Raw genomic sequence first — 15,129 nt, 5'->3', positions numbered from 1 at the left:
ATCAGTGATGTTGAGACTACAGTGCAATGGACTACCACAGTTCATGCATACATATGAACAGCAGATTAAATTCAGAGTTTAACCTACATAGTGTAAAACTCAACACTATGTGAATGGGGCACAGCAGAAAGACGGCGCAGAACTACGCCGCTTGTTCAGGGTTGTCATTTGTACTCCTCTTCGCATCAGGTGTTAAACCAGCTGTACCAAAACAGCGAATTAGACTACTATTTAACGCGACAACGAGACATTTTTAACCGGTAATTAAACTGTCAATTTAATACGCCGTCAGACGGCCGCGCGTACAGACGGCAGTCAGAGCTCCGGTGGAGCTCTGCGCCCGTCAGCAGCAGCTTCTCGCTGCTGCAGCCAGTCCCCCTGAGCAGCATGATCACCGGCAGGGTCTGGTAGGCCTACAGCCTGAAACCTGCAAACGGAGATCCCATTTGAAGGGGACGTGCTTGATTTTGACTGAATGTCCCAATTTGAGTAACTTCTGATTGGGTCGGTCGGCCCATCTCGGGGCCAGGCGGGCCGTTGCTGACTGGCCAAATGTTTAATATTTATTATTATTAATATTATTATTATAACCATAGTGAAATCGTGCAAGCGATAAAAACCCGTCCTATGTACTGTCGTCCTGTAAAGACAATTTATTTGTATATTAAAAAAAATATATATGACCGGCCCACATTAAAGAAAATGGTCCAATGCCAGAGGGGCCCTCTGACATTTGCCAGAATTGCCAGATGGCCAATCCGCCCCTGACGCTGAGTAAAAGCAGTATATTACTTTGGTTGCTGTGTGGAAACATTCAATCACAGATGTTTAACTCATTTTGTCAAGAAACAGACCATAAATGCATATGTTTTATAGTCTATGAACAGAATTTTTATTATTGCTGACCATTTTCCACAGAATATAGTTTTTATTTTTGTTAGTTATTTTTTAAAGATTATGTTTTGGGCATTTTTAGGCCTTTATTGGCAGGACAGCTTAAAACCGGAAAGAGGAGGGAGAGGGGGAACGACATGCAGCAAAGGGCCGCAGGTTAGAATTGAACCCGCAGCCGCTGCGACAAGGACTGAGCCTCTGTACATGGGGCGCATGCTCCACTAGGTGAGCTAACCAGGCGCCCCAGGATATAGTTTTTCAAAGTAATTTCCAGCCTTCAAAATAGCCTTTACTGTCCATTAATTTCAGCATGCTGTAAAAATCAACATGTGGAGACTAATTTTGACATAAGTAATCTGTTATAGTGAATTGTTTGACTGCTTTTTAGCCATGCTAGCGGCATGGCTCTCGGGATGGCAATGTCAGTCCGTTAGTCTCAACAACTACAGGATGGATTGCCATTCAATTTTGTACAGACATACATGTCCTCCTTGAGATGAATTGTAATCACTTTTTCCAATTTGCTTTCTTTTCGTCTAGGACTACAAATAGGACAACATTTTAATTTGTCCAATACTTTGGGTACTACGGTGACAAAATTGCTGCAAAACTAATGCCATTCCCATCAGCATCAACTGTACTTTGTGCTAATTAGCATGCTAACATGCTAAGATTTTAAACAAGGTAAACATTACCTGCTAAACAGAGCTGCTAGGATGGCTGTGTAGACTCTTTGTCTTGTTATTTTGTCTGTTATCACCTTATGGTGATGATGTGCCTCTGAGCAGTGACAATTTAAAAACCTTTCCTTGTTGAATTGTGCTCAAGGACGCTCCAGTTACAACACATCTGGGATTTGTGAGTCAACTGCAGAAAAATCGATAAATCTCAGAGGATCAAAAATGTGCAGTTGTAAAAAGGATGTGACTTTGGTCATTTGTCTGTTTGACAGCCAAGTCTCACATCTTGTTAGAGGGTCCTTGAAAGCCTTGATCACAACTAAGAATTGGAGCTGTGATTTTTAAACACTGCGGTTGCCCTCCATACGTGACAGCCAAATGAGACATAAAGTTCATTCCTTCTCCATTTAGAACAGTGATTTAACCTGTTCACGGTTTTGACATGTAGTACCTTTTGTTCTTTACAATCTCATTATGATCACTTAAAAGTTATTTTCTGAAACTGGACGTTGTGTGTTCCTAGAACAAATGCTCCAAAATTGAGACAGTTAACCAACTTAATCTTGATGTCTGGTCACTCAAGTGCAGCCTGTTCCAGCCAGATGCTGTGAGTGGATAGATTTTCCTGGAGCACTGTAAGTGTTTGTAGGTGTGAGTACGTGTGTGTGTGTGGGTGCTCTGGGCCTGAGAAGTGGAATTAAGAAAAAATTACAGAAGTGAATGTGCAACTTTCACTGTTAGTTCCACTGCAAAAAGTCACTCTGATCAAAACACTAGGGGTAGGGTGCTACTTTCTAGAGGACATTAAGGAGTGGTTTGTAGCCATCCCATTCTGATTATTTATGCAGAAGACATGAGCCTTGTGTCCCACTTGAATTGCCCAGTGTTTAGTTGGAAATGGGCACATGTTCAAATATGAGTCATGCATTTGCTTGACAATTTTAGGAGTCACACAGAGATTGCAGTCACAGCTTTGTGTTTAAAATTTCTTCATCTCTCTGCGCTGGAACATTACATAATCAGAGGTTTGTTGTTAAGTTCTGGCTCATCTCTAGACCCATCAATCTGTGTTGAGTGAATGGAGTGTGCTATATTCTCAGACATCTACCTGAAGGTACTCCTGGAACTCCTCTCGCTTTGATGTGAGGAACTCGTAATTCTTGGGACCGATGATTCTCTTTGAAGGCAACTGCGCATCTGGAAACGAGCCTACAAAAATATAAAAGAATTAAAAGAACATGCTTCCTTTTTACTTACAGCTAACTTACAAATAACAGTTCCGTCCAAAACAAGTCCCTAAATTATGCAACAGGGCCATTAAACTAATTTCACTCCTAATGTTCTGTGACTCCTCTGGAATCCGCGAGACCATTTGGGTGGCAAATTCTTTCCAAATGACAATAAATGAAAAAAGGACACAGGCCCTCTAATGCAAACAAAATCCTTACCATGAAACTCAGTGAGCTTTGATTCAAAGACATAGAACTCCAGATATCTTCTGTACACAGACCAGTTCTCAGACTCATGTCCCACTGCAGACAGGGAAAACATATGGTATGATGAATACGCTAGACAGGCAGCAAGAGGTAACGGTTAGCTTCTGCAGCAGTCACTTACATTTTACTCTTAAATTGTGCATGACGCACCAGAATGTCACACGGGGAAAATCTTTGAGATCTCAGTTTTTGTCGATAAGATGCTTTTGTCTGTCTGTCATGCCTGTCTGGATATTTTGGGAAGCATGCTTAACTTTCTTTCTTGCTGAGAGGATTGATACTACCCTGTCTGTATGTCTGTACATTAAATATGAAGCTCTAGCTGGCAGCCGGTTAGTGTAGTTTAGCATGAAGACTGGAAACAGCTAGTACCTAATAAAAAGTCCCTAAGGGGTTTTATATCCAAACTTGACTTTTGATTGGTGCTTACGTAAACATAAATATTTCAGGGGCTTTAAACATTTCTGTGAACAAGAACAGTATCACATTATTGGTCAAGTTCTTACTCTGAATGCAAAATTGTATCCTACAGAAAAGTGGGCCACAGCTCATTCCAAAATGTCGTGCAGCAAAGCAGAATGACCCCTCAAAGATGACGGTAAGTGAGACAGAAGGACGGGTCGGTGAAGCCTCACCTGCCTTCCGGTCATTGCGCTCTACATCGATACAGAACACAGGAATCCTTTCCCTCTTCACATCGTCGTCATAAAAATCAATGTATGGGATGGTGATGTTCCAGGCTGAGAGGTTTCGGGGGGTGCTGGGGGTGGACGCTGCCTCCATGGGGGAGTCGTCCTCCAGCACCATCATGGCTTCCTCCACCTTGAATGGAAGGAGAGAGAGGTTAAGGTTAAGTAGAGTAAGAAGAAATACAGGCAGGAGGGCTTGGATTTATTTTGTTCTTTGAGTTCTGTTTATTTTGTACTGAATTGTGTGTTCATCAGTCTCACTCAAGGTCGGCTCAGACTCAACCACAAATAAGGGAAATGCAAAAGCAAACACAGCATATCCCTTGACGCTAAATACAGGAAGGGCAATTAAAGAAAAAAAATGTCCAGACATTCAGCTAACAGGTCCTGTTTACTGCACCAGCTATGGAAGACAGGTCATTATATCTGTACATATGGTGGATTTTCCTATACACAATATTTGTAAAATGATCTATAAGCACTTTCTATACAGAAAAAGAAAAAGTCATTAGGTCAGAACTCTGATAACAAAACACACTGGTTACATTTCTCTCAACCAAAGCCGATGTTTAGTAGCCTGACAAGCCCGACCCACATCAAGATGTTGGGTCTGGGAACTCACCATTGACGGAGCTCAATCCGAGGGGTGGGAATGGTCTTTCAAATTCCCTCTGCACGCAATAGGATAGCGCTACAACCAGGCAGAGCAACGAAGAAGGTAGTGAAGCTAGTTGATAGATTAAACTTTTGCCGTATCCGGTCGGCAAAACTCCGAACACATCTTCCTTTTTTAAGAATGATTTCAGAGCCGTTCTTTTCTCAAAGAAAAGCTTAAAGGTCCCATGGCATGAACATTTCACTTTATGAGGTTTTTTAACATTAATATGAGTTCCCCCAGCCTGCCTATGGTCCCCCAGTGGCTAGAAATGGCGATAGGTGTAAACCGAGCCCTGGGTATCCTGCTCTGCCTTTTTAGAAAATGAAAGCTCAGATGGGCCGATCTGGAATCTCCTCCTTATGAGGTCATAAGGAGCAAGGTTACCTTCCCTTCCTCTGTTTTGCCCGCCCAGAGAATTTGGCCCACCCATAAGAGAGAGACATCATGGCTTTCAAATGAGCAAAGTGGCAGTTCAAAGTCAAAGTCTTTGCTAGGTTAAGACCGACGCAGTTGTCAATTTCCCGTTCAGCGCCCAAGTCGTTTGAATAGCAAATGCACCTGCATCCATCGTTGCACCCATGGGCATGCTAGTCTTACAGGGAGGTGTGTTCAGGTGCATTATTGGCGTATTGCTATCTTGAGGCAGCGGGAAGTGATCGCGCCATTGACCAACAAAAACCTGGTCCAAAGTCAATAACGCAGCATTTCATTGTTATTTTAACAGCGAATTAGTCAAATACGTCTAGGCTCATGCACAGCGCACTATGCTTGTTACACACACACACAGGGAAGCACAGCAGCACACAAACATGCAAAAGATTACAAATACAAATATGGTGCAAATCCAACATCATAATAGCAATGCGCCAAGGTACAAACGCGCCTGGCTTTTAAAGGGAATGGGAGATGACACTCTGATTGGCTAATTGCATGTTACACCCAAAACACACCTATGAATTAATGAAGCCACTAAGTACAACCCTTTTGAACCATGCGCCTGGCGCACGGACCCTTTTTTCCGCCTTCAAACTAGAAAAAAGTGGACCTAAATGCACCTGCGCCATGCGCTTCACGCCATGCGCTTAGATCGTTAAAATAGGGCCCTTCATGTATTTGTCACTAGGCCAAAAAGGTTATAAAAAAAAAAAAAAAAAAAGCGAGGCGTATCTGCATGTATGTGTGTATGCATGTGTGTCCGTGTTTGGGGCGAAGGTAACCTGCATGTCACACGCAGACACTACATGCAGAACGCTTTACAACAGCCTGCTTCCAACATTAGCTACATGATTGCTGGATATACCAAACTTACTTTTCTCCACTTTCCTGGAGCACGAGCAGATAACTTACTTTTAACTTAATAACATTACGGTTGCCAAAATACCTCCGCGAATCAAATCCCCTTCTTCACTGTTAACAGTCAAACCACTAAACCTGTATGGAAATTAACACCTCTGCTGAAGTGCTAAAGTGCTCATATTATACTCATTTTCAGGTTCATATTGTATTTAGAGGTTATATCAGAATAGGTTTACATGGTTTAATTTTCAAAAAACACCATATTTTAGTTTTACTGCACATTGCTGCAGCTCCTCTTTTCACCCTGTGTGTTGAACTCTCTGTTTTAGCTACAGAGTGAGGCATCTCACTTCTATCAATCTTTGATGGGAGTCGCACATGCACAGTACCTAGGTAAGAACTACTAGCCAGTCAGAAGCAGAGTATGAGGGCGTGCCACGCTAGCAGCTAGGCGAGCATTATAACGTGTTACAAAGTGACGCACGTTTGTCACGGAAGTAAAGACTGGACTACAATATCTCTCTCTCTCTCTCTCTCTCTCTCTCTCTCTACATTTTCATTGTGATATTTTGTGATTACATTCTGAATCTACAACGTTCTCTGTCAGGTAAATGTAGTAGTACAATGTCTTCCACCACGTAGACTACACTGTAAGTCAGTAGTAGTAGTAGTAGTAGTAGGCTATACAGTGGAGTTGCATATTAAGTGGTTTGGGGTCCTTCTGTAAGTCATTTTGGGGTACAATTTGGTTTTGAAGAATTCTACAAGCAGCAATACCACAGGCCAAGCAATCGCCCGTTCCAAACAGGCACATTTTCATCGGAGGCAGATTTGGTGAACAGTGTGGCTTTCCTTTCTTTACTCACCAACACCACCAAGTGGCAACTAGCTGCAGTAATGGTGGGGAGGAGTGCTTGTTTGAATTTTACCTTTTATGTTGTTATTTGTTAAGCAAAAATCAAAACCGGAAAATACTTTTGTAATTACTTTTTGTTATTTTGAAGTATTGCTTTAAAGTTTACATGAATCTGAGAAATCTGTAAGAATGAGGAACACACACAGGACAATTTGATTTGTGTTTAAATTTAGACTTAAAATTAAAATGAAACTATCGTCTCATTAGCATTATAACAAACACTTTAAATCATCTAAAAATGAGAATATTTTTAGATCATCCTCACCATATCGTCCTCTCCCTCCACAAGACCATGGGATGGCAGCATGGCTCCCTCCATGGTTGTACTCTTGAACACTCCTTTGATCTTACTGCCAATGCGGCTGATCCCAAAGGACTCGCCCCTCTTTGACGTGTTCCTGCAGGCCAAACAGGAAGGTTATTAAACAATGCATAATGGAGGAGATGTGCATGGCTTCAGCAAAGCGCATGCAGCTTGAGAGAAGTGACAGGGACGGAACTGTAGAGGAAGAGTAGGGGAAGCAAGGAGCAACGTACTACATCAGTTTCATGACTGTACAATGGGGAGAAAAAGCTAAAGTAGCCAAACCCAAAGCCAAAATGTCACTTCACAGCCATCTCACAGTAAAATGCCTGGTTTGTTAAAGTGCTGCGGGGCCAAAAAGCAAACACAGCACACAGCAGTGATTTCATGAACAGATGGGGATCACCAATTTTAATGATCACAAAAATATTGTATGATCTCTGTGTGAGTGCCTGTTAGATTAAGTGAAATAAAAAATCACCATATGACACATGGTGATATACCCATTATCCATTATATACCCATTACATGAGAAACTGAACATTGAAATGTCACTGCATTGTAAAAAACAATAAACAGCAGGCGAGTCTTCAGCCTTAACAACACGACAAAGTTAGAGGAAGGACATGTGACAAATAAAAACAGGATCCCATGCATCGGTTCCACCATGCAAGAGTCTGGCCGGGACTGGGGTCACGTAGGGGAAAGTGGACAGCATGACATCACACTAAGCTTCCTGTGACACACAGATGGACCCTGACTTACTTGGGTGATGAGTGGCGGTGGGATTGCGAGCCGTATGGGAAGGTTGTGAACGTGGACTGGGCATGGAGGGAGTTAAAAGATGCAGGTGAAGAGCTGCCAGAGGCGGTGAACATTGAGGACGGGGACTCGGGGCTCCAGTCCCAGGAACTATAAGCAGAACAGGGTCACGTCCCCATGGGCAAGAGGAGGGAGAGGACCGTGGGTCATACCAGGGCAGGCAGTACGGTGGTTACAGAATCAGAGGGGACATACAGTCACAGACACAGCACGGTGGCGGCAATACATATATGGAGTAACAGGCGGACAGACGGGCAGAGTGGAAGGGAGGTTACTAAATTGCAGACATGGAGGGAGTTGAGGCTTGTAGTTGGTCAGCGTTTACAAATGGAGTGCAAGTGAGAGCCATTTTCTGCTACCTCATCTTTCTCCTTTGAGTGGTATAATTCATGCTGCTTTAAAAACTGCCTTCATACAAGATTGCTTTCTTAACCAGTTGAAAAAACCAAAACACAAAATCAACTAACATCAAGTAACCCCTGATGTTTTTGTGTCATTTTGGAAGCGAGCAACCCCTTATCTTGAAAATGTAGCAAGAAAATCATTAGGATAAAGCATAAATCTTTTTTATATGGCATGTGTTCAGCAGCATCACTCTTGATTAACTTGATTAACATATGATTAATGATGACTCATGCTGAATAAGGTCTCTTTTCTCAATCTTCTCTCATTTGCATTTACAGCACAGGCACCAAATAAAACATTTATGGGTGAAATTAGATTAGCGATAAAATGATATATCATTATTATATCTACTAGTGCTCATTAAACTGAAGCCCTGATTGCAGCAGGCCCATAGCACAGTTTGTTTGTTACAAAGGCAGCATGTTTCTCTGTAGACAGGTCAGGCAAGAATGAAGTGTCGTTTGTATCTTGCGTGCAGCAGCACTACTCAGCCAGAAACTGTTTTGATCAGCACACTAATGCCTTATACTCACCGGATGTCATCCAAACTGAGGCTATTTCTGGAACAATATGCACAAGGAGTTAGTGGCAGGGCCCCTTGGCCACATACACACCACACCCCGTGATAGAAACATGGCAGTCGATCCCTGGTCTCAGGGCACCTCACTTCTTATTTAAGTTTCATTATACTGCAAAGTATAATGAAACTGATTTACAGTTACTGAATTCATATTTATATTTCAGGCAACTGGCACATACTATATTCTGCCTTCACACTGCAGTGGCTACTGGGATAAAGAGAGTTGTGAACATGCAAAAAAAAAGTTTGATAAATTATCAGTGAACTTCAGACAGATTAAAGGAACTTGACTCTGACTCAATGTTCTGCCTAAACACATAAAATACCAGTGAGTGTTTAAACTAGATGATCAAAACTCACCTGTATCTTCTGTCAAATACTAACTGATGAATCAATATACTGGTAAACATTATGGCCAAGCTTATATTGTTGTACACAAATACAAAAAAATTGGTAAAGTGAAACCGACCTGCTCATCCTGGAATTCCTGGCAGGGGACTCTGCCCCTCTCAGAAGTTGGCGGAAGTACTGGAGAATGACATGGTAAGAGCAAATAAAGGTATGTAAATTTCAAACACAGCATATACAAATTCTGGGACAGTATGTAAGCAACATTAAAGAAAAAAACTGCAGTATGTACATAATGGCCACTTTTTGCCTTTATAGTAATCATGACTACATTGTTTATTTTGGAGCAGGAACAGGAGTGACAACAATATATCAAATAATATCATTATTTTCCAGACACACTAGTTATGCAAGGCAGTGGCCTGCTGTGGACAATGGCTGAGCACTGGTCCACCCAGCTGTATTCAATGAAACAGCCTCTGAGGGGTGAAATTCGGCTTGGCAGCTTGGCATAATGCCAGTGTCGGCTCATTGGCCAGTTGGGCGTCTGGTATTGATGACACGGCCGATAGTGGTTGGTGGCTGAGAGATCGGAAGAGGGTAGCGCAAGAGAGTCAGTGAAGTTCAAATTAATTCTAATTCCAGCATTTGGCAGATGTAGTTTTGTTAAATCTGACACAAACTAAATTTAAATGGTAGAGGATATTAACATTCAGTCTGTGCTAAAACAACCACATTTTGAAAGGAATGTAATTACAAATCAGAGCATGACCGATAGCTGCAATACAGATATGAAAGAGGTGGATTCATTAAGCCTCAGGCGTGTGTTGTCAAGCTGGGTGACAGTGAGTGGAGTGATTTATTTTGAGGTGTGGACGCTAACCTCATCACTGTGACAGAACATTGGGGTGAAAACATTCTCCAGGAGGGACAGGACGTGCTCATAGGCTTCAAACAAACACCTCATGGTCTGCAGCTTCACCACCTCTGCATACGGGCCCTCTGCAACTGGGAAGTTCAACAACAACAAACACAAACACACACACACACACACACACACACACACAGACATTAATAGCATACACACTTGTCCAAGTAGGTAATTATATGCTCTTCTTTGAGAAATTGTAATTTCAGTGATTGACATACTGTTGCGTATTTCTTCCACTATGAAAGGATCAAAGCGGATCTTATCGACGCTCTCGTCCAAACAGTACGTCTCATAGATCTTCTTCACCTCCTCATGAAGCATTATCTTTTCTGTGTCAGACAGCTCTGGGCACAGTATCTTGTCGTTGAATTCCTCTGCAAAGTTAGAAGAGTCGGGACAGCTCAGTCTCACTGCGTAAGGGCCTTAAGGAATGCATCACTGTGGTATCCATGAGAGTCAAGGTTATAGACAGTCTTTAGTGAGCTCTGCTGATGCTTTCAGACTGACTGTGAGTGGTGAGAAGTGAGAGAAGGGCTAGAGTAAGGTTGAAACCATCTGAAAGGTTCGGGACACGCTTACCGACTGCAAGGCAGAACTGGAGCACGTGAACGGCCCCTTCTTGCTTCAGGAAGTTCATAAAACGGAAGAGAAGGTCTTGCTGTTCTCGGATTTCCCTCAACTCCAGTTTCAGCACCTGATGAGAGAGAACAGTGGTAAAAGAGAGAACATAAATCACAGTTAACAAAGGCAGCTTCCAACTTCTTGTTAAGCTCAGTAAGACCTGATACAGTGAGCTAAAATGCTGGGTCTGCATATTGTGATGACAGGATGCACTAGATTATTATTATTATTATTATTATTATTATTATTAAATACAGCATCTGGCAGTTTGCTGGAGGTGGTATTTACAGTATATGTTTTGATTTGATCAGAGGTTGGCTGCAGTTTAAACATTTTAGGAAGCACTAACACTATCATAGTATTACATTCTCCTGAATCAGGGGAAACACTTACAGAGGGCTTTTTGTTGCGAATGTCCGAGTACCTTTGTAGAAAAGGAACCAACGTTGAAGTGGGCTCCATGGCTTCTTCGGGCTGGAGGGACAAAATATGTTTATGTTATTCACCCATAAATTACACACACTCTGCAGCAATATAATAATGTTTAAATACACAGAATGGAAATGACACTGCCTGTTCACGTTTCAACATATACTTACAGGGGCGTTGTCTATGAATATCAAAAGTAAATGATTCACCGTGTCCTGAAAAAACAAACAGCAGTCAGTAAATTCATACAACTCACACAGAACACGGTAAGTACTTTTGATGATCTGAAAGAGACACATAATTTGTCTTTCTTTTGCATGCTCATGGTAAATAACATGTATTGACATGCAACATAAGTAAAAATCTGTATTTAGACTGACAAACCGTAGTCTAAATTTGGATTCAAAAAAGCAGCCCTTAATGTGTCTACACTCACAGGATCAGCCAAGTAGTCCATTGAAGGAAGGAAGACAGAACCAGCCAAGACTTCTCTTATCAGGAGAGTAAGAGATCTGAGAGGAGCGAAGAGATAAGGCAGCGGGAAATAAGAAAATGAGAGAGTAAAGAATGATCCATATCTACTTTTGTATAGTGTCAAAGCTATAAGACTTTCTCCTTGGGGGAAAATTAAGTACACTGATGCTGTGATGTTTTGTGCCACACTTTGACAAATATATGGAGGCACTGCCTTTATTGTCACAGCACTGAGTTACCTGCAGTCTGTAGCCTTGGGTGGCAGGATGTAAGGAAAGAGCATCTCAGTCAGCTTCCTGAGGTAGAGGAGCTCATCTCTGCGACTGCGAAGGGCTACATGGAGATCAGGACCATATTCCTCCAGGGCAGCTTGTTGAAGAAACTCAGCATTCTTTACTACAGAGGAGAGCAAGAGAGTAGAGAGGTTTGTAGGTTTGTTGTTTGCTTTTTTTATGGTAAACACAAAGAAAAGACTCTGTGGGTGATACATATCAGCAATACCTTTCTGTCTTGCTTTGCTTATTATTTCAATGTGCTTCATGGCAACTTTAAGAAGCTTTTGTGTGATGAGGGATGCCACATCCACCTGAGAGGGGAAAAAAAACGGATTAAAAATAATGAATTTTGTTCAGTCAATCAGCATCCCAAGATTTGAACTTACATACATACAGAGTCTAATTTGTCACCTTCTGGGTCCGGCGGACCAACACAGCTGCAAAGAAGCGCAAAGTCACTCTGAGATCGTCAACAAACGCCTCATCGTCCGTGATGTCTCTGAAATGAAATATAGTACAGTCACATCTGTCACTATATGTATAACACATTATACAAACCACAGAAAAATGGCTTACCTATACCAAGGATACACAAAGTTTTCCAGAACCAGCTCCAGAATCTTGACCCCAAAAAAAAAAATAAAAACAGAACTGGACTATGAGATAATTTGGTCTATTTAATTAATAATAACTTCAACTAATCTATGTATTTATTACCTCTGAAAGAGAAGCATCCACCTTAGAGGGAATGTTCAGGTCAAGCCATGGTTGATAGTTTTCCAGTAATAAAGTCGGTCTATTGGTAAATTGAAAAAAAAAAAATGTAAGCATTATACAGAGTGAAATTATAAGAATCCTTTATGACCACTAGAGGGCAGTGTAACACCTTCCATAACTTGATGATAAACAACATTGTATTATTGAGCACAGTGAATGCATGTTGGCCTAATACAATAAGATTAGGACAGAATTATATAAGGAGTCTATCTTCAATTAATCCAGATCACTCTTTTCTCCAATTTACCTTACTTCTTGCTTCTAAATGGATTACTTTGTTTGATCTTTACAGTCTTTTACTAGCACAAGTAAATTACGGATAAAAGTCACACGGTAATATACATAGTCACATGCAGTGACCACTTACGTCTGTCGGCTTTGAGAGTTTACTTAATCAGAATAACTACTGTTGACACAAATGATAAGGTCATAATACAACACATTACAGCCACTACCTCAACTACCACTGCACCACAGCATAACCAGGTAGCTCACCTGTGCCTTTTACATTTGATTTTTCCACAAACGGCACAGCTGTGGCCCAGTGGAAACAGCTCCTGTTGGTATGACTGCAAGAGAAGGTTAACATACTGTGGATTTAGCATTTACAACGATCCTACCCATCATTCACTGCAGCTGCAGAAGTGTTAATTCATAGGGAATTTTGTGTCCAATTAAATATCAATTTGTATATCCAAACTTTCTTCAGAAATCACTATAAACCCTAGATGTATGGTGAAAAAGCATCAAAAGACACAACTAAGACACTGTCAAATTGTTATGATCAAGGCACAGACAACTCTATTTAGCAAGTGTTGCTTTCTGAGGTACCTTGGTTTTTGGTTTGATGGAGACCAAGACGTTGGGCAGCAGAGATTCAGGCCCCAAAGAGCAGTAGAAAGTGACGACTCCAGCCAGGAAGGACCAAAACACCATCATAATGTGAATATACCTGTCAAAACAGAAGAAATATATGGCCATTAACTTAGTAAGACATTTTAAAATATATAAAGGGAATAGAGGCCAGGGATGTTGTAACAGTGATGGGAGTAATGTACTGTTGGGGCCTACTTACCTGTTTAAAAGCACAGTAGACAGCAACAGGACCAGCAGCAGAAAGCAGAAGACTGGATACTGTCGGCCCAGCTCTCTGAACCGCTCCAGCTTCACCCTGCGTCTTATTTTCTGCAGACAAGCCCTGATGCATCCCATCTTCGTCGCTCCGGGGAGCCTGTTACGTGCAGCCTATTGCATGTTACTGTTAATAATAAAGAAGACATCATGGAGCGTCTGTAACAGCGTCACGTCAAAATCATGCAATGTTGTGCTGCTTCTTTACCTTACATGACAAGCAGATTGTAGCGATTTTATTTAGCGACACCAGCACTTACTGTAAGTGTACGGTGGATATTAAGGGCCATTTTTCATTGTAGTTCAGCATCGACACCATCATGAATTTGCAGAATAAATGCGCAGGTTCCCTGTTTATAGGATCAGGAGGCGAGGTGCCGTACACAGCTGTAAACCACAGCAGGATTAGAGGTAATTACGCAGCATCTGTGTACGTCCTACTCCGCTGTTTGGCTAATGGCTGCGGTGCTCTCGCTGTCATTTCTGTGCTTTGAGGGGAAACCACTGTCTATGGGGGAAACAGTTGCTGCCTGCTTGTCAGCACGGTCAGCACTGGAGACGCGTGATGTCACCTCCGCTGCGCTCACAGCACCAGTAACGTGCTACTGGCTACTGTAGTTTACAGAGAAACAAGTATACACATATTACCTCAAATAACTGAGACTAGAATACGCGACTGGGTTTAACAAAGAAGGCCGAGGTGGGACCGTTCCTTAACCGCTCAATTTGTTAATATTTTGTTAAATAATGGACTCGAAGTGCATTAGCGTTAATGTCACTGTATTGTCATTAACCTTGACAATTTAGCCAAGAAAAAAAAAACACACGGTAATTAAAAATCCGTTTTTACGTTTGTGACAAGCTAACATGAAAACAATTTTAGCGTTAATCACCAATAAGCGTTAGCCAATTAGTTCACATCACCTGCATTGAGCGGAACCGTGTTTGAGGTGCAAAAGAATTTTAGCGACGCCGGCGCAGCTGCCCAACTTGCATGTTTAGTATACAATCAGTCCAGATTTAAATGCGACTAGAGAGCTGTTGAAAGGTAGCTAAACACTGCCTACTGTAAATTAATGTTGGCGTGAAAGAAACTAGCTGGTCTTTGAAGGCTCAAGACGCTCTCCATTAGTTTAACAATTGAAAGTCCAAACTGCATTCTTTCGGGCAGCCGTATGCCCTCCTCACTCGATGTTTATGCACGTGAAAATGAAAGCCCAACAACTGACCTGCATTTGCTTCATGATTGCCTTTGGTAGTTCTATTAAAGAAACCGTTTTTTACTGCAGTATTTTAGAAATGTTATGACACCCGTCGACATTGTCCTGTATTTGCACGATAATCGGATAGTGCCATGGATGTATTAAGACCATAGACTGTATATTAATATTAACAGTCTATGA

General features: G+C 41.7%; 1 protein-coding gene across 12 annotated transcripts in view; it reads right to left on the bottom strand.

The window, feature by feature from the left end:
• The window catches only part of LOC120549176 (sorting nexin-14-like), a 23,403-nt gene extending 8,274 nt beyond the window's left edge, over window positions 1-15,129 (bottom strand). For 2 of the 12 annotated variants that reach the window (XM_039785864.1, XM_039785863.1), the window contains exons 1-22: window positions 13,987-14,523; window positions 13,671-13,853; window positions 13,427-13,547; window positions 13,091-13,164; window positions 12,536-12,614; window positions 12,395-12,438; window positions 12,230-12,317; window positions 12,045-12,129; window positions 11,783-11,939; window positions 11,506-11,581; window positions 11,240-11,284; window positions 11,034-11,114; window positions 10,599-10,713; window positions 10,238-10,393; window positions 9,972-10,096; window positions 9,210-9,268; window positions 8,694-8,720; window positions 7,699-7,845; window positions 6,895-7,027; window positions 3,706-3,892; window positions 3,023-3,106; window positions 2,683-2,783 (exon numbers count right to left, since the gene is read on the bottom strand). In XM_039785864.1, coding sequence (XP_039641798.1) covers window positions 2,683-2,783; window positions 3,023-3,106; window positions 3,706-3,892; window positions 6,895-7,027; window positions 7,699-7,845; window positions 8,694-8,720; window positions 9,210-9,268; window positions 9,972-10,096; window positions 10,238-10,393; window positions 10,599-10,713; window positions 11,034-11,114; window positions 11,240-11,284; window positions 11,506-11,581; window positions 11,783-11,939; window positions 12,045-12,129; window positions 12,230-12,317; window positions 12,395-12,438; window positions 12,536-12,614; window positions 13,091-13,164; window positions 13,427-13,547; window positions 13,671-13,807 — 2,121 coding nt within the window. In that variant the 5' untranslated portion in view covers window positions 13,808-13,853; window positions 13,987-14,523. Of the gene's footprint in view, window positions 1-2,682; window positions 2,784-3,022; window positions 3,107-3,705; window positions 3,893-6,894; window positions 7,028-7,698; window positions 7,846-8,693; window positions 8,721-9,209; window positions 9,269-9,971; window positions 10,097-10,237; window positions 10,394-10,598; window positions 10,714-11,033; window positions 11,115-11,239; window positions 11,285-11,505; window positions 11,582-11,782; window positions 11,940-12,044; window positions 12,130-12,229; window positions 12,318-12,394; window positions 12,439-12,535; window positions 12,615-13,090; window positions 13,165-13,426; window positions 13,548-13,670; window positions 13,854-13,934; window positions 14,524-14,955 lie in introns of those variants that run through there. The other 10 variants (XM_039785861.1, XM_039785867.1, XM_039785860.1 and 7 more) reach the window with 10 other exon arrangements.

The sequence above is a fragment of the Perca fluviatilis genome, chromosome 20 (assembly GCF_010015445.1).
Source record: "Perca fluviatilis chromosome 20, GENO_Pfluv_1.0, whole genome shotgun sequence".
In the NCBI taxonomy this organism is placed as follows: Eukaryota; Metazoa; Chordata; class Actinopteri; order Perciformes; family Percidae; genus Perca; species Perca fluviatilis.
This window is presented reverse-complemented; position numbering and strand designations above follow the sequence as displayed.